We start from the raw sequence: 23845 nt of genomic DNA, 5'->3' as shown, positions 1-23845 counted from the left end.
GCCAGTGTGGCGTAGTGGTTAAGAGTATGGGACTGGGACTCAGACCATCTGGGTTCTAGTCCCCGCTCAGCCATGGAGCCAACTGGGTGATTTTGGGCCAGTCACAGACTCTCAGCCCAACCTACCTCACAGGATTGTTGTTGTGGGAATAAGATGGAGGAGGAGAATGTTGTAAGCTGCCTTGAGCCCTTTGTAGGAAAAAGGCAGGCTATAAATTGAAAAAAAAGTATTGCTGCCACTCTATATGACTCTCTTGCGCCTGCAACTAGAGTAAAGATGCCACTGGCCATGCCGATACTCAGGATAAGCTTAGTGTGTCCAACTCTGACAGCTGGCAAGCAAACTTGGAGACTAGTCCAACCTGTGTGAATCCAGGTCCATATGCTCATAGTATAATATACTGCTTTGTGGAGAGACTTTTCTTCTGTTTTGTAAAGGGAATCTTCCTGCTCTTAAGTTCAACAGAGCAATGGCTTAATTGTTCATTAATTCTGCCTTGGACAGGAATGGTGCAAGGTATCAAAAAGATCCAGGGCTTCGAGCCATAGGACAAAATAACGAATACATTAAAATGCATATGTCATTTAGGGTTTGACATTGTGTGCCTTAGAACCGTGTCTCCTAAAAGCACCCTTCCTTGTAAAATGGGAGAGAGGAGGGCACTGCATTTGATTTCTGAATGTGCCCTTATTTCAGCAAGTGCCCCTGGTGAGCCAGGCAGTGGATTGGAGGGCCTTGCAAAAATTTGGGGCTACAAATGAAAGAGTTGGGACTCCATCCTTAATTGACCTCCTGTAACCGTGCCTCTGGCCAAGGATATATTTTTTCTGTTTTTCCTTGATGCTTTTCCTTTGTTAACTTTCAACAGCCATACGCATTCATACAAGATCTGACCATTTCGTAAGTGCTCATTTTCATTCCCCTATATATACTACAAACGGGGCCCTTGTAGCCCACTTCTTTTTATTCCTTCAGTGCTCTTTTGCTGCTTGAGACCTGCTGAGCTGGTCCTTGCGTGACTCACACTGGTTTTCATTGCAAGTGACGCCATCCAGCCTCGATGGCACCAGGGTTGTTTTTTGCCACTTAAACCTTTGTTTAGCACTGGCTCCAAATCCTTGAGCAGCTTTGAACAACATGGGCACATTGCACAGTTCTGCATGGCAAACTTCAAGCAAAATGCTAGTTAATATTTAAGCTGTTTTGGACATGTGGCATTTCTGTTTTGCTGAGAATAGTATTTGCTGATTTGGTATATATGCTTTCTCTCTTCCTCACCCACATACCCACACACAAACTGAATCTTACAGCCATTGTCTACAGCTGGTTTTGCTCCTCACCCTTCTCATGATGGGTACCCTTTGTCTGCCTGAGAGGCAAGAACCAGGGAGCAAGAAGGCAGCTGCTTTTGCAGCTCCTCCTCACCACCTTCACTGCTGTCTGGACCAAAGTGAGAAGCAGGTGAAGAAGCAGGTTGAAATGGAGAAGAGTCTGGAGATGGCTGATCATAGAATCAGAGAACAGTAGAATTGGAAGAGGGCTATAAGGCCTTGGAGTGCAGCTCCCCTGCTCAATGCTGGACCAGAAGCTCAACATCCCTAACAGGTGGCTGTCCTCTTGCATGCCCCCAGTGTGGGAGAGCCCAGGACCTCCCTAGGCCATTGGTTCCATTGCCCGCTGCTCTAACAGCCAGGAAATTTTTCCTGATGTCTCACCGGAATCAGGTTTCCTGTAACTTAAGCCCACTCTGGGATGATGGAGAAGAGATCCTGGCTCTCCTCTGGGTGACAGCCTTTCAAGTATTTGCATAGTGCCATCATATCTCCTCCTGTAGCAAAAGAAAGAGAAAGTCTAAATGGAGCAATCTTCTCTTCTCATGGTTAAACGTGCCTGGCTCTTTCATCCTTTCCTCATAGCTTTATTATCAGTCCCCTGATCATCTTTGTTGCCCTCCTCCGAGCTCTGATTATAGGCCCCTACTGGGGTGTGGACCGCAGGCATCCAACATGCTTAGCCTGGACCCCAGTGCTGCATCTATATGTTAGTGCTATTTCAAGGGCATTCTGGAACATCCAAGGGCCACTGCCAATTTTTCATTGTATATTTATTTATAGTTAAATAAATAGGCCATTTTCTCTGAACAGATTATAGCAGACAAGCTGAGGTTGGGGAGGGAAGAAACAGAACGCTTCTTCATACTAACATACCATATATTTTGCTCTATAAGATGCACTTTTTTCTCCCTCAAAAGTAAGGGGAAGTGTCTGTGCGTCTTATAGAGCGAATATGTGTGTACAGTAAGTCTGTCAAATGTGCAGCCCATGGGGAAATGATGGGGAATTTGCCTGTGATTATGTGCCCGTTTGATTCAGAATATTTTTTTCTTGTTTTCCTCCTCTAAACACTAGGTGCGTCTTATGGTCAGGCGCGTCTTACAGAGCGAAAAATACAGTAATTAAAAGGCATCCATTTTAGGAAATTTCTCAAGCTCATTTAGGAAGCATTCATTGCTTCTTTAATCAAGATGGCAAACAAGCCCTACAAAGAGAAGTTAGAGGAGCTTCCCCAAACTGGTGTCCTCCAGCTGTTTGTACTTTACCTTCCATCATCCCCAGCCACATTTTCCAATGGTCAGATATGTTGGGAGATAATAGTCCAAAACATCTCGAAGATCAGGCTGGGGATAGCATAACTAGGTATATTTAGCTTGGAGAAGGGATTTCTGAAGGAGGATATGAGAGCATTCTTCAAATACGGGAGGATTATCAAACAGTAGATGGCAAAATTTGTTCTCTGCTGCCCAGAATATAGAACTAGATCAAATGGGCTAAAGTTAAGGGAAGATGGATTTCAATTGAACATTAAGAGATTCATTTTAATAACAGCAGTTTGAGAATGGAACCACTGAGCAGTGTTAGGAGATGGTCTCCTCAGCTGGAGCAGTCTTCAAGCAAAAACTGTGCAGAAACCTTTGGGGGATGCTCCAGATGTTGCTGCCATGCATCAACTCAGAGGCTGGACCATTTGTCCTATAGGAGCTTTCCTCAAGCAATTGTTTTGAACTACATTTTCCATCACCTTGACCATTGACTGATGTTGTAGTGTAAAACATGTAGAGAGCCTACAGTTGAGAAAATCTTGTCCAAATGGAATCCTCCAACTTTATGATTCTATACGCAGCCATCTCTGTGTATCAGTAACATCATATTGTTAAAACTCATGTATTCTATAATACTGTATAGGTCAGAGCCCAGTTCTCACTGTGGTGGTGAATCTGTGTCTGGGTTATGTCACTTCAGGCTGCAAGCTGGAGGCTTGCATGACTAAATGCTTCTCTATAAATAAAGCATTTCCTTTGCATAGAAAGCTGGACACCAGGGAAGCTTTCCGGACCAGCCTTCTCTCGGCACTCTCTCCTTTCGCATTACAGTTACAAGAGCCATTGCTGTTGCACATGGCAGGCTCCACTCCCAGATGATAGGTGGACCAGTGAAACACAGGGCAGGTTTCACAGCGATGAGAGCAACAAGAAAGAGGAGTCCTCACATGCTTAGCCTGAAGGGATGGACATTGCCCCGAAGGCTGTTAGGTGCACTGGGAATTTGTCACATGATCCCTTCCCATCCAACCAGGGGGCCGAATTATTTAGGGATGGAGAACCTTCAAAGCTTCCACATCCTGTCTGTAGAGTCTCTTTGGTTCCTCTGGGAACTGAGCTTGGCCTCCAGACTCCATCCCAGGAATCCACTAATGCATACCAGAAGTGTAAAACAGATATAAAGCATGGAATGGCAGTGTTAGGGTATGGGGGAAGAAAGAAGAGACTTTTTAGTTGTCTCTTTCTCAACTGAAATTGTAAAACCTTAATTTCCTGTAAGACCAAGATCAAAAATAGCTGGCTAAACATTGGAAATACCAGCCTTACCTATGACCCTTTCCTGACACCTGAAAATTTAGAAGGCCTCTGTTAAGTTACTGCTGATTCAGTGTTCATACCCTGAGCTGATATGGAGTGACAAAATACTTACCTGAACAGCAAGGGCTGTTGATCTGGCTTGCTACTGGGGACGCTCAGTCGCTGCATCCAGAGCTGGTATCCGAGGGCATCCCACTAGGGCTGGAGCCCCATATCTTTTATTTGGAGCCCTGGCCCTCTGGACAGCCATCTGCCCCACCAACCTGCCATGTATGGGCACTTGCTGAGATACAGCTTCAGAGCCCCTGATGATGTGCAGCCTCCAGTCTCCCTGGATTAGTTGGCTTGTTGCCCATGAGTCTTGCTTCTCTCTGAAACCTTTCTGCTGGGCTTGATTATGTAAGCAAAATGCAAAGAGAGATGTCTTTAGGAGACAGAATCTTTTAAAGACTCACACGTGCACGCGCGCGCGCACACACACACACACAGGTGGGGGTGGAGGGAGGGAGAGACAGATTGGAGGATATATAAATTAACTTGTGCAAAATTGTGCATTTTTTGTCCTATGGGCCTGTGCCCCAGACGTTTTTGGTACCTAGCACTGCCCCTGGGGGGAGAGCAGTCAAAGGGGGCATTCTTGTAGCTGAGCAGCAATGGAAGCAGGAGGCACCTCTCTTCCATGGTGGCTGCTGATTGACAAGCAGCTTCTGGCATGGCCTGCTGATGTCGGCAAGGGTCGCCAGCTAGCCAGTGTGTGGACGAAGCTTCTGCCATTGCTACCACCTTCCAAAGCTACCCACTTCCCCAGGACTTGCATGCTTCTTTAGGTGCCCTGTGGGGGCAACCAGCAGTTCCTGTAAGTTGCTCCAGAGGCAGCCATGGCGCAAGAAGGATCCAGTGTGGCACAGATAATGACTCCACCCACCCAGCTAATGCCTTATGGTGTATCTGCAGAGCAAATATTTATTTCAGTTTAGAAAATGTTCAGCAAACAATACGTAAACCATGTTGTGTAAAGGCAGCTGTTTGTATCCTTAAAAGTACCTGTTTTAGATTGTATTAATGGGAGTCTTGAGCATGAATACAAATTCATTAGATGGGGAATGCTGAAGATGGTGAGAAATTCTGTAACACTTGGAGACTGTAGTTACAGAAGCCCTTAATCTGACAAAGCTACATTTCACTTTGCAGTTCCCTTTGAAGAAACCAAGAGGTCTGGCTTGTTCGCATTCCCAAAACCGAATTTACCCTCCAGGGACTCAAAGACTGTGCACAGATCACCCCGTTCCTTTCCAGGCCAGATAAACAACATCAGCTACACTTCGGTGCCCCCTGTGAATTCCAGCACTGTGAAGGACAGCATGCTCACCTCTGCTGAAGGTTATGCAGATCAGCTCCTTCAGTCAATTAAGTTTAATCCTACTATAAGAACTATACAGATTGCTGAACATATGGACATTAAATTTAATTGCTCCATCAGCGTTCATAAATCATTAATCAACCACGACTCTGCACTTATTTCCTTGTGGAAGGATGGGAAGGAGCTCCTTGATGCTGATCGGTTGGCCAGCCAGTATTATCAATTTAATGACCACGAAGACATTACTATGATATCTACTTTCAGGTAAACAATTCATATTCCATTTTAAAGATGAATGAGTTGCATTCAGTCATGTTCCAAATGGACCCCTAGTTCCCTAGAGCAGGTTTTGTGGGGAAGAGAGGCATAAGGGAATGCAGAAGGAAGGGGTATCAGTGGGGGATATAATTTCTTCCATCTTTCCCCTCATGAAAACCTCCATGGGATCAAAGAGCACTGTGTCTGTGGAGGGGACTCAGTTGCATACAATCTCCCCCCGCCCATCAAAAATTTTGTAATGTCAGGACTATCTGAAAAACCACCTGTTTAGAACTTTAATGCTGCAGAAGACTTAAGAACGACGTCACCATCACAAAGAAGAAAGCAGTGTGTCCGATGAGTCATCTTTTCCTTCTCGTGTAATGTGGGAAATGGATCTTAGTGATTTTCCCTGAGAGCAGATCCAGGAATTGCAGAAGCTGCTGCATGGCAAAATCGCTATCTTGTTAAAAGAGTTTTGGATGCCATGCAGCCACTGAGTAGCAAGCAACTGCACACTGATTTTAAGGAGTCATTCACAAGTGGACTTCTAACCTTGCCTAGGGTGGATGCATAGTTGGTTTGGGGACAGGGATCTGGGTGTGGGTGTACCTGTCCCGCTCCTGCATGCATAGACAGCCCTCCCTGCTCCCTCTTTACTTGAGTGCCTGGGAGGATTCTTACATGCTAAGAATGCCAATAAAATTCCCATGGATTTTTCCATTCATGCAGCTCCCATCATTGCCTTCATCCTAGATTTATTTTTGACCAGCCTTAAAATACTGCAGCATTATTTTTGTGTTCTTGCTTCTTGGCTAAGTCGCATAGTAACTTTTTATCCCTTATAAGTCTTTCTTTCTTTTCCCATGTAGCATAATCAAACTCCAGCGCTCTGATAATGGGTCATACAGCTGCAAACTGAAAGTCCAGAATAAGGAAATAGTGTCAGATCCTATTTTGATTTTGTTGGAAGGTAAGCTCAGACTTGAAATAATTGCTTGGTACAAGGGAGTGGCACTGAACAATTGGCTTGGGTGGTTTTGCATCTTGGTATGAGAGCAAGAGGCAGAAAAATGGATGAAAAACCTGCAGAACAAAAATGAAGCAGGTACTTGCCTGCAGAGCTTCTTGAAGTATCCTCACTTGAGCTACATAGCCCAGTGAGCACTGCATCCTCTTCTGACTTCCCATCTTCCTCTGACATTGGCTACGTTGGCTAGGATGGACGGGACCTGTAGTCTCCACACGCCTGGAGAGCTGCATATTTCCCACCCTTGCTTGAGACAATATCAATGTCCATGTGATGCCAGAGGTGGGAAATCAGTGCCTCTCCAGGGTGTGTCTCACTCCACATGGCCATTGTGGCATAGTGCTTCCAGAGCTGGATGGAAGCTCAGGAAATCCAGGTTCTAGTCCCCAGCTGGGTGACTGTGGGCCAGGCACTCTGTCAGGCTAGCTGGCTCCAAAGCCTGAATGTTTGGATAAATTTATTTCATTCATTATTTCATTTTTATACCACTCAGTAGTCAAAGGCCATAAAATGGAGAGGAAAAGGAAGAGTCTGTAAGCCACCTTGGGTTTCTTGAAGGAAAAAAGGCAGGATATAAATTTTAAAATCAAACAAAAGATAGCTTCATTTTATATGCCACATACCAGCCACTCCTCTGGCACTCGATTTGGGAATCACTAGTTTATCAGCTTGGGTATTCACTGGTCTAATCCAGCTCCTGGTCTAATTCTCATTGGTCTAATGCCCCAATTCATGGCTTAATCTGATAGGAAAACTTGACTCCTCTAAGGACACTTTCCTATGCATGTTTAGACTAGAAAGGACTTCTGACTCCCAGCATTCTCTGGCCAGTCTAAACATGCATGGGCTTGCTAAGAAAACCTAAAATGTCCATTCTTGCTTTAAGCCACCATTCTCTGGGTGGTTGGACTACAACTCTCATCATGTGGCTAGGGATGATGGGGGCTATAGTCCCAGCATTATTCCCTGCGTGCCTCCCTTTGTCATTTTCTAGTCTTTGAATGAGCTTTTCTCCCCTCTGTTGCATGCAGGGCTGCCATACTTCATCAAGCAGCCCCAGGGACTGAATGTCACCCGAAACAGACCATTCAATCTCACGTGCCATGCAGTGGGTCCACCCGAACCAGTTGACATTCTCTGGCACCAGAACAGCACCCATCTTACGAAGAGGAGTCCATCTCCTTCCGTCTTGATGGTGCCAGGTGAGTTGAAAAGGTGCAGTGCTTTCAAAACAAGTGTATTCCGCACTGAAGTAGGAGCCTGTTAATAATGTTCTCCAGGTGCTGAATCTGGAGTCTTCTGCCTTACTTTCCAGGCCTATCTTATAAGGAGGATTTCATGGTGCAGTTCTTTTCTTTTCTTTTCTTTTCTTTTCTTTTCTTTTCTTTTCTTTTCTTTTCTGTAAGCTACTGTGTTGTTATTGATTACTGCTACAGTAATCAATGTGCTGCAGTTTTTACTGTGCTTTCCCTCTGCTTTAGGGGAAGGGGCAGATTGAGGGGCAGAACACAGGCTGTGCATGCAAAAGGCCTGGGTTTGAATCCTGATGTCTCCCATTAAAAGGAGGAGCTAGGAAGGGATGGGGAAGATTGCTTGAAACCTGCTGAAACGCAGGATAAACAGCACTGGGCTAAATGCACGAGGAGGCTGACCTAGAAGAGGGCAGTTTCCTGTGTTCCTCTTTTATGGGTGTTGTTCTTGTTCCAAATGGGGGCTAAATTCTACACTATGTTAAATACATAATATGCTGCCAGTCCTCACTGTTTTGTTTATCATAGTGTAAGTGCCCAGGCCCTGGTTTAGACTGGGCATATGGCTAGGCTGGGTTTAAACTCTCCTGCCTTTCAACTCTGTTGCCCTAAATTCCCCCACTGTGGGGCTAAAAAGGGGGAAGTCTATTAGTACCAATTGAATCCCCCCTTCTGTTTTTAGCCTCCTCATATGGGAGGCAGCTTGAGGAAAAAGTGACAGGGTAGGAAGACAGGGACATGGTTATTCCATGTCCTTACACTAAGATAAAACAAAAGTGATGACTATGACTACTTACTCAGCACAACATGCAATTTAGCCCTCAGTCGGCTTGCAAGCAGACCTCAAGGGTTTACAAATCCTTTAAAAAACCCTTTAAATTTAAATTTTAACATAATGATCTTGATAAAGCTGGAAGCTGGGATATAAATCCTTGAAAATAAAATTTGGAATAGAACATGTTGCCAACAAAAGCAACAGCTGTCAACAGAGCCAACACTGCTAGTGTGATATTTAGGGTACAGTCATACGTCTGAAAAAGCTCTGCAGGAAGCTGGAAGTTTTGGACTTTCCTGTCGGAACAGACATAGGATTGTACCCTAAACCACACCATTCGCCATGGGACAGCAACAGCCATATGAAGTGAGTTCTGAGGGTGCACACTACTAGTTTGTATCTGCTAAGAATGTCCCGTGTGACATGAATGCTGGTGTAAGACTGAACAAGACTGGAGTCCTGCAAATGCATGATCATCGCTGAATTTCTATCTCCTCAGTCCAGCTCATAGTTCCCCATTCTTGGTTTTGGTGGGCTGCTACTGGAAGATTTGTGAGGTCTGAGGTATGTTTAAGTAATAGGAGAGAGCCACACAATGTCTCTTGTCCATTTTTAATGGGTGTAATCTTTGTGCTTGAGTTTGGGTTTTTGTACTAAAAGCCTTTATGAAAGTGGTTTCAGCGTTGCACAGTGTGTCAAGCACATCACCTCCCCTCCTTTATATAGTTTAGCTCCATTTCCTAGTACAATTGTTTGCAAGGTTTGACTTCAGAGAGAGAGAGGCTACGAGCTCCAGCCTGTCATGGTTCCCTCAGTTTTGCTTTCACTGTTTCTTCAAAAACTTTTCCCCTTCTTGATGTGAAATCTTGAGTTCTTTCATGACCGCACATGTGTTTGTGTTTTCCTGCAATGAGCTGAAAGAATTAGTTGATCTGGAAAGTGTTTAAGCCAGTGGGTTGCAAACTGTTTGGACCAATGGAAGGAAGGTGAGTAGACCCATTCTCTCAGCATCGCTCACATCAGAGGCAGCCCAGTATTATAGGTGAGAGCTGGGTGGCAACACCCCATATTCCCCCATGCTGCAAATGGGCAAAATTGCTCATTCATTCTATGGGGAGAAGGGACCACTTCTCTGGATTGTTGAAGCGCCAGCTAGACCTAGACTTCCTGACCTGCTTCACTTCGGCAACTTGGAGCTTTTCTGCATGAGGCATTTATTGTTTCAGTGCTGTGACTTTCTAGTTTTGCTCCCATTTTTAAATAACACATTCAATGAGTTTTTTAGAGCAAAGAAAATGCAGTATTATTTGCAAAAGTGAAAGAAAACACAGCTTATACTTGTATCTTTGTCCTATGCCTCTGTGTCAACCTGCTTGGGGCTGTCAAAGGACAGACAGAGACTCTTTTCCACATTGTTTCAATGCGGGGCTCGCTTACCTGCATGCAATTTCTTGGCATGTATGGTAGTCAGCATTTAAATACAAGGCTGCTCAATGTATTGTGTTCAAAATTTAAAGAAGCCTAACTTGATCTAGTTTACAACTCCTTGCAGGGCTCTCAAGGATGGGGCATGTTGGAAGGCACTCATTCATAGGGTTGCCATAGGTCAGAGATTATGTAACAGCCTTTAACAACAACAACAATGTTGGATCATTGACTCTGAGCGCAGTATTACTCTCTTTCTGTTATTCCACCAGAATGGAATGAAAGGTTTAATTGAGAAGTTGTCTTGCATTCTTGCAAGATACAGATAAATATTTTGAGAAAAGAGTGTAGATTTTATATAGCAGGACTCTTTTAAAACTTCAACTGTTTAAGGCTTGACACTTGTTAATTTTCTTTTATGGAGTTGTCTTTTGAAAAATCTGGTCACTGCAGTGGTCTATAAATAGCTCTTTGCATCCATCAACTAGACTCCAACATGTACCCTCTTTCCCAACAGTATTAAAAGTGCAGGGCAAGTTCTTGCCAGCATTACTGCTGTGCAATTTCCATTCGTTTCAGTATATCTGAAAGTGAATGTAGGCTGGGCGAGAGCAGTTCTGCTAAGGAAAAGCTATTCCTGTTTACTCAAACGGCACAATTGGAAACGCCTAGTTGCAAGTGTTGCTCCTGGTTTTGCTGCTTCTTGAGAAGTGAAATTTATCGTCCAGAGTCTTGCTTACTAGAAGGGACTGCTGTTGCTGGAAGTGAGGGAGCAGCACCATTAAGTCCAGGCTCTGAAAGTCCTTGACTGCATCTCTGGGGGCTGCTGCATGTCAAGCTGGGCCTTTACAAAAGAATGAAAAATAACCAGTTTCCTCAAAATGGTAGCAGCAATTTCTAATGTCCTGACTACTAGCCAGACAATCTAAAATGCTGATGTTTTACGGTGCAATTCTATGCCTGTTTATCTGGAAGTAAATTTTACTACCCAGGATCTATTTGTAGCCATATGTCCTAACTTAGTCTAGGCTTAGAGTAGACCCATCAATATTTCACTGAGTCTGTTCTTGCTGCAAAACATTTGGTGGGCTTCTTTCCAAATCAGGATGCCTAGGATCGCTGCATTTTCATAATGCATCCTATGCATTTCAGCAAGAACTAAGCCCCATTGGATTGAATGGGATTCACACTGAGGTTCCAGCATGTACAAAAGCAGCTATAGTATCTCTGAATTATTCCTGATAGAACTGGGTGTTACTTTTAAGTTTGGAAGGTTTCATCTACTTAGCATGAGTACCTTCCTTAAAAATGTTAGGAACTTGCATATGGGTACAATCATATGCCTGTTTGGACAGAACTCCCTGCATGACCCAGCCAGCCATGAATAGGATTGGGCCTTAATTGATTCCTGTTTATAAGCACCCTGCCAGCATAGTGTCTAAAGGGGAGGGGGTGTTTTTTACCTGGAAGGAAGCCCCACCAAATCTAGTGGGGTTACTTCGGAGGAGATGAGTATCAGATTACACTGTTAGTGTAGGAAGGACGATCCTGAAAAATCTAGATTAAGTCAAAAGTTTGGGACACTGTAGAAGACTGTGGCTTCTATCTACTGTAAAATTTTACTATTTCTTTTATTAAGTTCATTTATATAGCTAAATGGGCACATGCAGGTTAATACTAATCTGTACCCTCTTTGACCTCTTTTTGGCTGATGCATTCCCTGTTTCTCATAAATATGTATGAGGTCACCATGTGCACCGAGCAAGGAGTTGGAGTTGGTGGCCCTACAGTGGCCCTTCCTAGGCTAACGCTAGGAACTCTGAGAAAAAAATGGGGATGCACTGAAATCCTGCCCAGCTCTTATCCCAACTAAGGTTGTTGCCAGTCCACCATACCCTGCTCTCCGCCATGATGTACTGCTTAATGCTGTGTTCCATCTGCAGTGTGCTTTCTTTACTCAGAAGTAACAGTCTGTGGTGGAATAATTTATTCTGGATTCTGGTGATCTACCAGAGCCCAAATATTGGAAACATCCTCCAGATGTCTGTAGCTACAACTCCCATCATCCCTAACCATTAGCCTTGCAGGCTGGGGCTGATGGTAGTTGTACTCCAACACATCTGGGAGGCACCAGATTGCCTGTCTTTTCAGTAAAGCAACAAATCTGGGATGGATCCTCTGGAATGATTGTCTCCCACTTTCATCAGTCGGTTTGCTAAACTTTTCCATTCTGTGGCTTTGTTTGCTGCTTGGCTGAAGTTGCAGCCTAAGTCCTGGGCAGGTTTTAAAATAGTTTTCTCAAAGAATTCACTTACATATGTGGCAAAGGAAAGTTTTTTTTTTAAAGGAACAAAGGAGTTACCCTTTCCCATGAAGTACCTCCTTGTTGTCAGAGAAGTGCTGGACTTGAGGAGGTGTTTGCCCAAGCTGTAAAACAACCCTTGGGAGTTTGTTTGTTTATTTATACTTCATTTGATGTTCTTTTCTTTTTCTGTGGCCTGCATTCAAGAAAGGAGCCAAGGGAGAGGAGAAATGGGTGAAATGCCTTTTCTTTTTATCTTGACCACATTCCCCATTGTGTTACTACACATTCTCCATTTGTGTTATTCATTTTAATTGGACTGCAGGTCTTAATGAAACTGCCATTTTCCACTGTGAAGCTCACAACAAGAAGGGAGTAACTACGTCCACAGAAGCCCGGATCAATATCAAAGGTCAGTCATAAGTATGAAATGAACTTTGGTCTTCAAACTGAGAATCTCCAAATTTGGGGGCCAGTCTGGAATGTTGAGAGAATGCTATTCCTATTAAATTTTATATCCTGCCTTTTTTCCTACAAGGAACTCAAAGTATTTTACATAATGTTCCACTTTCTCTCCATTTTATCCTCACAGCCCTGTGAGGGCACAGTTGCTTTCCCAAGGTGATGATAAAATATAGGACAGTAGCCATAAAGATGTTATAAAGATGTACTCACTGAGGATAAAAATGCTATTACATCCCTTAAAACAGGTATTAAGAGAGGGAGAAAAAACATTTCTCTATCCACTTTCTCTACGCCATGCATAATTCTGTACACCTCTGTCATGTCTCCTTACTTGCCTTCTTTCCAAGCTGATCCCAGATATAGTAGTGTTTCCTCCCTTCCTTTGTAAGGGAGTTGCTCCAGCTAGTAATTAAGGGTGCAGTTATAAACACATTTCCTAGAGAGAAAGCTCTGCTGAGGATAGTGGGACATCTGACTAAACCCCTCAGAATTTGTGCAGTGAAGGGCATTGTGTCCTAGTCACTGGGGTTATAAACATCTAGCCCAAATGTTTGAATGTACTTTCTTGGGGGGGGGGGATGCGCAAACAACTCCAATGTGTTTTTCTCACATTCTCTTGTTCCGCACCTACATAGCTGATTTTGCATTGGGTCCAAATGGCCTCTTAGTGACACACATTTTTTTGCATGGCATGTCATAGACAGAAGTACCACCGTCATCATTATCATCACGATTGCAAATGCCGTTGTTTCTCATGTTGTTTCTAATGCAGGACTTCCGTCCCCGCCTGTCGAGGTGAACATTGTGGACAGAACAGCTCACACAGTCACGGTGTCCTGGATCCCAGGGTTCGATGGCTATTCGCCTTTGAGCCACTGCAGTGTTGAGGTGAGCAATGCTAGGTAATCATGACGGTGATGCCAGTATATCTGTGCACATTTGCTCTTTTAGGCATTTGGCAGCTTAGGATGAGGTTTTAATTTTTCTTGTTGATTGTTCGAAATTACTTTTAGATCTCTGTATATCTCTCTCTGTTGCATGTTTATACATTTATATGTGGTTTTTATAGAGTGTCTTTAACATACTGTAAATCGCCCAGAGTACTTCAATTATTTGTAAATCTTCGGAAACTTCCCCAAGAGCTTTGGGTGGCATAGAAATGTAATACATTAAATGAATAGTGTAGTGCCTCCCTTTGATGCTCCATGGCGTACTTGGATGCTTTTTTGGGTTTTTTTTTCTCACTAGTGAGGCTGCAGAGTAGGACAGTGCAAATTAGGGGTGCCGCACATGGCCTCATTTCTCTAGATGGGGGTGCCCAAAAAGGTGTTTGTGGGCAATGTGTCCAAAGACACCTCCCTTGGTGCCTGTCAGGCTATGCAACCCTCTTTAAAGAAATAGATTAACTGGGAGGCAAAGAGGGATGAGAGCTACCGCTGGCATTCCTAATTGCAGCAACCTCTCTGGCCCCACATGTGGAATGGGCATTTTGTTGTACCATATGGGAGCAAAATCGTGCTCAGACCCCAACTTGATGTTGCACAAGGTGGCAAGAAAAGCCCTGTAAGATCATCAGGAAGCAGGAAGTGGGTTCAGTGCAAAGGTGATGGGAGAACTGGCTTCCTCATTGCTGGGAGTCATATGCCTGACTGGTTCTTTCAGTTCCACTTCTGTAATGAACTTGCGTGGCACATGCAGACAGAAGTCCTTTAGCTGAAGCAAGGCTCAGTGAGTCATTCCAGCTGCAAAGACAACGGCTGGTTGCATGTCTTTAGGGTGCAGAATGTATGGAAAGTCCGCTGAGAACTCCTTCAGCATCTGTGTTGCAAAATTGAAAACCAAGAGTCATGTGATTGGTCTGCCCATCGCCCAGGTGAAAAAGCAGTGCTGGTGTTTCATGTGTGTCTGCCCCCTTCTAGAGCCTGGCAGTAACTAAAGAGCAGAACGATTCCAGCTCAACAGAAAGAAATGCTACTGCATTACAAGCATTCAGCCCTGGCAAGGGCCAACCCACATAAACAGATCATAAAACACTCCCAAAGGTACTTTGGATATGACTCTGGTGTGTCTCTTTTTTCCAATTCTATATTTTTATTGTATTTTTATCCGATGTTTTTATGGACTATTGTAAACTGCCCTGAGAGCTTCAGCTGTGGGACGGTATACAACTAAATAAATAATACAAGAGTTTTGTAGGTGAGACAGCAAGGCCATGCCTCTCATTCGCTCTTGCTGTCAGACCTTGACCAAGAAGGTTGATCCAGATAATTGTCTGTGGAAGAAGATGGGCAGAAGTCACTTTCTGTCCCCATCATCTTCCTGACAGTCCTCCTCCCCACTTCTGCCCTATGCAACACCTGTGAGGGCAGCATAAGCCCTGTGCAAACTAAGGAAAGGACCCAACAGTGTGCTCTTGCTAGCACTACTGACGTTGCACAAGTGGAAGCTGATTTTTCTGCATTGCAACTAGGGCAGGAGGGAAAAGTGGTGCTTGGGTAAGCAAAGAGGTGATCTTTAAAGGCCTTTACATAAAGGGCTGTCCTGACCTAGCACCAAAATGATGGCAAGTTTGGCACCAAGCAGGGCTCAGCAGGAAGGTTGTTCCAAAGATGCAGGGGCCACCACAGAAAAGGCCCTCTCCCTTGTTGCCACCCATGAGGCTGGCAGTCAGAGGAAGGCCCCAAAGGTTGCGCATAGCACTATAGTAGATTGTGGTTGCAGAGGGAGGTTTCAGGGAGTTGCCTGCTAGTCCCACCCCCAGCTTCTCCAGCTTGATGGGGTCATTGTCACAGGCAGCTAGTTGCTCATCGCCAAACATGCATATGTTCCCTTTGTGCATCCATGTCCTGGAAAAAAGGATGGGTCTGGATTGCACTGGTAGTGGCTCTGGCTGCTGGGGAGCCTTTGGGCATGTAGGTCCCCAATCTTGAGTGGTTCCAGCTCCTAGGTGTCACTCCTTGTTACCTATTCACTTGGCTCTTCTCCTGCACACAATCAGCCCCCACTCCTAAAAGGCAAGATGCATGGAAGTTCCTCCCTGATCTCACTACTCGCTCATTCACAGTGGGTGGATGCACCGCAAGATCAGGCAGGAGAGCCAGCAGAACCCAAAGGTCCCAGGGATTGGCAGCAGGCACCCTGAGGGGATGGGGGCCATGGCAGGAGCTTGGCCATGCCAGCCCTTGATGCTGCCCTTGAGCAATTTAAAGAGCCTGTGCACACTTAGGCATATACTTGTCAGGTCAGTTGCAAATCTCAACTGGAACATGTGGAAGTTGAGGGAAGGCCCAGCAGCTGGAATCCTGATCGCATCCCCTGTAGCTTCATCTATACCTGGAATAAACCTTTCTGCAGGGCTAAAGGGAGCAGCATCAAAGAGGGCTGCAAATACACTTTGCAGATATTCATCCTACCCCAGCAGATCAGGTGGGCTTCCTCTCTTTTAAAACTTTTGTAGGTTTCCAAAAATATTTTGAGCAAGTTGTTTCCTAGGGTCTGTTGAGCATGCTGCTTTTTATGCGTTCTTGTGTTGTGCCGTGTTGGTTTTTATGGCTTAATATCTTGTGTTATAATGGATGTTTGATGAAGAGGAAGTTATTGTATGTTACCTTGATTTCCCCATAGTTGGAATAGTGGCTGGAAAAAAACAAAACTGTAATCTCCTGACCGTCTGGCTTAGTGATGCTTGATTTTAGATTCTTTGCTTCATGAATTCTGTTTTATTATTTATACTGTCAGATGATCTTACCATGCAGTTCATCCAAGAAGGAGAAATGCTCTGAAACTTGCAAATGCCTGGAAGTTTTCAAACATTGCATGAGATCAGGAACTGGCTTTGCAACATTGTCATATTTCACAGAGGCGCAGTATGCGTTTTATCTTGCTTTCCTTTGGCCAATGTGTACCAAAGGAACAGAATGGTCTTAAGTGCTGGAGCATGACCACATAATTTGTATTGGTAGTTGGAAGTTTTTTGCTATCTCTGGAACTGCTTGCCTTGACAATAATTATTTGCACATCTGAACTTGCTTGAGGTGTGGGTTGCGATCCTGTGTGCTGTGACCCTCCTGACTCCCACTGATTTCTGAGGGATTTAGTCAGCCTCATCATTTACAGAATCCCAGCTATGTCTTAATAGGGGTTAAGTTCTGTGCTTACTGGGGGATGCAGGGAATTGTGGGACCATTCTTAGTGTAAGATGCACAGGATTGCATCCTTAATGTATTATTATTACAGTTTGACTACCAGCAGCAGGGAGAAGTACTTGAGAGATTTTCTGCTTTGTGTGCCAAAATACCCTAGTGGACTTTAGATACTGTGCTTCTTGACTTGGATGGGCAGATGGAGTGGCATTTGATGCCATCCCGAAGGCAGCAGGATGTCAGTGTGGCAGTGTGCTAGATGTTGTAAAGACCAGAGGAAATCTCTGCCACTTGGTTGGGTTGTGGAGCTGTCAGCTCACATGGAGGACTGGCCATGTAATTAGCCTCCATGTAATTAGCCCAGTCTTAGTGCAGCGCAGCGATTGGAGGGCGCAATCCATGTTCAGCGATTGGCTGCAGCAATTGCAATGCGCACATGTTGACTTCATCCTATTCTTTCTGTGATCAATGGAAACCCCCACAGAGGTGCCAGAAATATTGTCTAATGAGCCAATGTCCCAGAGCGATGCAGGAGTGTACAGTCACATCCGCACAACAGGTTTGTGAACTGCGCCCTTTGTGATCAGCCAACATTTTTAAATAATTGCTTCATACAGCCAAGGAAGTGCACTTTCTGGCTCATAATCAGACAGCATGAGGATTTCCTGAAACTGGGACCCATTCATAAGAAAGGTCAAGGCAATTTTTCCCATTTTTCATTTCTCATCCATGCATTTCTTTCCTTTTAGCACCTAAATAAAAGTTGGCAGGGGGAAGACTTATAAATCTAAGTGAATATAAACCCGACTATTATGTAGAACTGTTTCTTGTGTTTGTGGTGTCAGTTTAAGCAACACCTTTTTGGCAGTTCTGAATAATCAGCTTTTAGGAACTATGGAGGGTTGGTCAGGAAGAGGCATGGATGCTTTTCCTTTCCGGATGCTGTCACATCAATGGTATTCAACACTGCATTCTTACTGACGTTCTGGAAATAAGCCGGAGAGGTTTCTGATTTAATATTTTCTATGGGGCACTTTAAGTATAGATTTGGATTTTCTGAATTAAAAAGTGTATGAAACCTCCAAAGCAAATCAGCTTTTAGAACTCTGAGCATGTGATGCTCACAAGCCAGGCCAGGATTACTACACTGTGATGTTTTTAAATTTCTCTGTGGTTTGGAAGCTTTGCCTGGACTGAACAGCCTTTTCTGTTTTGGCGCTTTTGGGAATACCAGAGGCAGAAAGATATTTATGGCTGTCTTGCAATTGAAATAATCCTGAAATAGGAACAGCTGGTTATGATTATGCTCCTGTATTTGCTGGCCAAAGCTCCTCATAGCATCGAGGAATGATTAATTTTGCTTGCCTCTCTAGTTGGTACAGTTGAAAGATCAGTGCAAGCACAGGGCAGTCCAGGCCTGTGGGTTAGATACATCTCATTGAACTTCTGCATCTGGCTTGCTGGCTTGTTCCCAGGCCCCCTTTCCCAATAGTTGGGGGCTTGCAATCACAGAATTTCTGTAAACATTTTCAGCTGGACATGCTTAGAAATTATGATAATATTTGCTCACTTTATGAGTTGCCCTATAGCTGCAGTGTTCAGGGGACATGCACGATGAAAACACAAACAATACAACTCAATAAAATTAATAAAAATCAGAATTAAAATACCTTGAAAGATATTACTTTAAAAGTCACTTCAGCAGCAACAAATAACCCTTCAAAAGAGATAAATAACTGGACAACTAAAAACAGAGAACATGATTTTAAAATGGAGCTGTTCAGATACAAAATAAGGGAAGCAGCAGTTTAACAAGCATGGAAAATTTTAAAAGGTCTTTTGCCTGGTGCTGAAAAGTCAAGAAAGGAGGACATTCTAAAATTTGGAGGCCATCACTGGATGTCCGTATGCAGGGGCAAGTGGAGCAAGGTTCATGGTGTCCTTTTCACTCAACACACAGAGGTCTAATTGGTAGTCAGCATATCGGGGACATTGAAGGTGAGGCTTACCTTCCCTGTACCCTTGCCCCTTTACACTTCTGCCCTACTCTTGAGTAGACAAATGCCTGCACAGGTCTGTAGTTCTGTCAATATAAGTAATCTGTAAGGGCCAATATAAGTAATCTGTAATTTAAAAATGGCCAGTAGCCACACAAAAATAGATTTCCCAGGGTTCTTTAAAAGAAGTCTGGACAGTCAAAGCAGTTCATACTGATTTTAGTTTATAATGCAAGCACACTAAAGGAGTGAACTGCCTGATGGGACCACTGGTGCTAATTTGCCTGGTGAATATCATGCCCTATTTAAGAGAGCTTCCCCTTCTTTAAACCCTGAGGTTATGTAAGACTCAAATTACAACATGCACCACAGCACAATAGCCTCAGAACTGCATTACAGCTGTGTGTAAAGGAAGTCATGTTTGGAGATAAGAATCCAGAGACCTTTCTATTCTTTCAGTTTTGCCAGTTCAATAGATGTGTTTCATAGTTGCTGGCAGATCTCCACCTAAGTGACTCCAAAATATGGGTTCACCTCTCTGGCTAATCTAACATCAACAATATTTGCACAAAGATATTTGCAAAGCCCTTCCATAAAAAGGAGGTGTGCGTGGTTGGAAGGGAGGCCAAGCTCTGAGCGCCTTCCCTAGATATTTCTGGTAGAGTTGTATTATTTGGCCTGCTCCAAATAATACAAATGATACGTGTGAGTTGTAGGGAATGTATAACTGCTCCCTCCAAGCCACCAAATACAGATTGGCAAGGGAGGGCTGTGCAGAATTTGAACCCTAGAATCATAGAATAGCAGGGTGAGAAGGGGCCAAGGTGGCCATCGTGTCCAACCCCTTGCTGGTGCAGGATGCCAGTTACACCAGCCCACTCAGTTTATTGTCTGTTTTTTTCTTGAATACCTCTGGCCACCCAGAGACTCCATTGGAGTAGGCGGTGGCAAATAAATGCAAACATACATGCATACATGCTGTGGGAGAGCACACAACCTCTACTGGCAACTGGTTCCAGTGTTGTATTGCTCTTATAGTTAGGAAAGGCTTCCTTGTGCCTGGACTGCACCTGGTACACTGTTTTACGTTCATTGGTTCATGCCCTACGATCTGGGATGAGTGAGAATAGGTGTTTTCCCTTTTGTGACAGCCTTTGAGGTACCTGTAGACTGCTCTCATGTTACCTTGTAGTCTTTTTTCCCCCTCAAGGCTGAAAAGGTCCAGTTCTTTCAGCCTCTCGTCATAAGACTTATTTTCCAGGCCCTGTATCATCTTTGTTGCCTTCCTGTAACCCCCCTCCAGATTGTCAGCATCTTTTCAAATCTGGGTGCCCGAAGTGAATGCTGTATTCTAGGTGAGGTCTGACTAATGCAGAGTAGAGGGGAATGAGTACTTCTGTTTTTCTGAGTACTTCACTTTCTCTAAAATAGTGTTTGCCTTTTTTTCATCTGCATCACACTGCTGGCTCATATGTAGCTTGTTGGCTACCCTGCGCTATCTCTCTATCACATTTGTATACTGCCCCATTGCCAGAGGCTCTCTGGGTGGCTCACAACGCAACAACACAACAGGACACACACAGAGGCCACAAAAATACAAAAAAAAATAACAATAACAAGCAGACCATAAAACATAATAGAATTAAAATACAATAGAGCTTTTATTTTAGCTTGTAGTTTTATCTGCATTGATATACAACCCTCTTTAGGAATTGTTCTTTTACCTTTCTTGAAATCTGCCTTAAACAACTGTGCAAAGGCAGAAGGTGCAGTCTTTAAAGAAACAAAAGTTGAATTGGTAAGGGAAGTGCTACAAGAAAATATCACAGCGTGCAGCATTCTTGTTTAAGGTTCCAGCCAGCCAGACAGCCGACTTGGTTCCAAGATACTCCAAACCATTCCTTCTTCCACTGGTTTTCTGCCTCATTCCCCCACATCCGGTCAACATTCTTTGTCCAGTGGACATGCTCAGCCAGTGTGGTGTAGTGGTTAAGAGCACGGGACTGGGACTCAGGTGATTTGGGTTCTAGTCCCTGCTCAGCCACAGAGCCAACTGGGTGACTTTGGGCCAGTCACTGACTCTCAGCCCAACCTACCTCACAGGGTTGTTGTTGTGGGGATAAGATGGAGGAGGAGATATAAGCTGCCTTGAGCCCTTTGTAGGAAAAAGGCAGGATATAAATCAGTAAATAAATAAATAAATTAGTGGGCAATTTTAGGTTTCTCTTTCTGTTGTTCTTTTTCTATTCTTATTAGCTCTATTACTATTATTAATTGCCAATTGTGGAGTTACCCCAAGCCTGCTATTACCTTCCTTTTTTAGCATTTCTGTTTCACCATTAAAGGGCTTTTCCATAGGAAGCATTTAGCATATGCGCATCATTCCTGACAGTTATTTGCATTTTCTTTGAAAGACCTCATAACACGCCAGTTCTTTTTCTTTAACTAATCAGCACTTTCTGTAAGCTTGTTCTTGTTTTAAGAAAAGGGAAAATGCAGCAATCAGTTAGTGAATGAAATGAAAGTGAAAGAAAGCATAGATTCTTCTTACATATTTGTGCTATTGCACTATATACAGTGCCACCTAGAGTTTATGTAGCAGAAAAACAGAAAGGAAGCATTCCACATGTAGTACAAGTCAATTCTGCAAAATTGAAAGGTGATGCAGATTATTATCATTGTCTATATTGTTATAGTCAGATTAACAACTGATGATCTTTGTGCAGAAAAGCTTAGTCTCTGCAATGTTGCTTATTATCCTAGTCCCTAAAATGTGATAAAGTTACATTATGCCATGTCAGCATATCTTCTAGTTTCATATTGATTTTATTTGAAGTTTTATAATTACTATTAAATGCCTAGAGAAAAAATTTATAAGGCATTTCATGCATTGTGAACAACTTAGAGATCCTAGGATGTTAAGTGGTAGAATAGTAGAATAAAGAAATAAAATTAAAATCATTGTAGACTAGACTTCATGTGTAACCCTGTCCCTAGGGATCTGGTTGCTTCAAAGGTTTCCTAGCTAGCTGGCCAGGATTCACGGATCAAGCAGAGGTTGACTATGTAGCTCTCATCTCTGAAAATACCCTTTTTTAAAACTAAACTTATTTATTTTATTTATTTATTAAAACATTTCTATGCCGCCCCATTCGCTGAAGCCTCGGGGCGGCTCACAACATAAAATTAAAATACAAGAAATAACAATATAAAATAAGTCACCCTGGCCAGATAACTTCCTCCATTCAGTAACCTCATTTCAGTTTCATTCTTCTTTTAAAGTGTGAACTTTTAAAAAATGTTACATTTTAGCAGGTTACTTCTGATTTTTTAATGGGGCCATTTAATGCTGAAAGTGAAAACAGTTCTAGGGACTTGTTTTGCTATCCTGAGATAACTGCCCTATCCATCTGATTAGAGACTGTGGTTGACCATGTTAGGTTCAACGTGGGTTTCTACAGTTGCATTAATTTCTTTGTCTCCCACTGGGCATTTGCTGTAATTTCTGGAGGTGCAATCATGTTCCAGAGCATGTGCAGAGAGCCATTTGCCATGTTTATAATCCATGCTTGGGGGAAGGTGTTCTGGCAAACATGTACCTTTTGTTCTTGCAAATTAAACAGTGGTGTTGAGAAGCCCACTGTCTAAAATGCCTGCAGTGCCTTAGGAAGCTTTGTTTGGACACCATCCAGCGGCCTTCCATCATCGTCTCCCTTCTATCACTGAGATCCTGTGGCCTCAGAGTAGGGCTGCAAAGGCCCTGCCCCCCCACAAGAGGCATGGAAAAAGTCACTCTGCCCTCAGGTGCAGCTGAGCCTTGGAGAAGGAAAAAGGAACAGGCCAACAGCTGGGCAGAGGGGACGCCAGGGCTGTTGAGTTATGACCACCTTCCATGCCCCCCCCCCCCCCCCCCACCATGCTAAAACTGAGAAGGCCAAAAACAACAGTCTAGGGGAAATACATGTGCGCAGGAGAGCAGGAAGGGCTGCCGCTGTGCCTTGCGCTGAAGGCTTGTTAGTGTCAGAAGTCGGAGGCTTACATACATCTGTCCCGGGGGAATTGGGCTGTGCCCTTCATCAGCCTTGCTGAAAATTTGATTCTCATTTCAGCTAAAGGATATCTCTGCCTGGAGTAATGTTTCCGTGATGATTTTTAACACGTCCACACCTCCTCATCTGTACCGTATTCGGCATCTCTCGGCTCTGAAAGATTACAACGTTCGTGTGTCTTGTCTGAACGAAGTAGGATGGTCTGATTTCAGCCCTTGGGTTCTGGCCAGTACAACGGAAGGAGGTAAGAAAAACAAACAGTACAGAGCGGTGGCCAGATGGTAAAGCAGGATAGATTAGTAGATGTAGTAAAGGTAATCCATCGAACTTCATGGCTAAGCAGGAGCTTGAATCCAGCCAGAATCCAGCAGCGTATCTACTAGGGCACCTTGTTTCTTTTGGGTAGCTATTTTAGGAATCTGTCCTGGTTTTGCAGCATTGCCTCCAGTCATATTTCCATACTTAGCACACTGATCGTATATACTGTCAATTATATACTATTCTGTGCTGTTTAGATTTAAGACCTTTCTAGGTGAGCTGCTATGAAGTAATTGCACTATAGTGTCCAAAATTTTAGGCATCGGGATACAAAATCCCTTTTTTCAAGGAAGCATTTCCATTACCGTGAAATCACTGGTTTTATTTATTTATTAGATTTTTATCCCACCCCGTTGGCCATAAGGCCCCCTTATGTTATGAAGTTCAGCTGTAATATATTGTCTGAGAAATGCAATCGTTTCTCCCTCCAGCCTTTCTAGGAGCCTATAAATTAGGGTGATCTTTGCTGCATGCAGTATTATCACATAGATATCATGGGCACCAAGTGGACAGTGCCAGTAAAATCATTAATGATAAGCGGTGCGCTTCTCTTCCTGC

General features: G+C 43.7%; 1 protein-coding gene across 5 annotated transcripts in view; it reads left to right on the top strand.

Moving 5' to 3' along the window:
- Nucleotides 1–23845, top strand: part of MERTK (MER proto-oncogene, tyrosine kinase) — a 65616-nt gene that overhangs the window by 10697 nt on the left and 31074 nt on the right. For 4 of the 5 annotated variants that reach the window (XM_044429229.1, XM_044429230.1, XM_044429227.1 and 1 more), the window contains exons 2-7: nucleotides 5108–5540; nucleotides 6407–6507; nucleotides 7596–7766; nucleotides 12642–12728; nucleotides 13554–13669; nucleotides 23030–23213. In XM_044429229.1, coding sequence (XP_044285164.1) covers nucleotides 5108–5540; nucleotides 6407–6507; nucleotides 7596–7766; nucleotides 12642–12728; nucleotides 13554–13669; nucleotides 23030–23213 — 1092 coding nt within the window. Of the gene's footprint in view, nucleotides 1–3674; nucleotides 3681–5107; nucleotides 5541–6406; nucleotides 6508–7595; nucleotides 7767–12641; nucleotides 12729–13553; nucleotides 13670–23029; nucleotides 23214–23845 lie in introns of those variants that run through there. The other variant, XM_044429232.1, reaches the window with a different exon arrangement.

This window comes from Varanus komodoensis, unplaced genomic scaffold (genome assembly GCF_004798865.1).
Source record: "Varanus komodoensis strain SLA01 unplaced genomic scaffold, ASM479886v1 scaffold2, whole genome shotgun sequence".
Lineage (NCBI taxonomy): Eukaryota > Metazoa > Chordata > Lepidosauria > Squamata > Varanidae > Varanus > Varanus komodoensis.
This window is presented reverse-complemented; position numbering and strand designations above follow the sequence as displayed.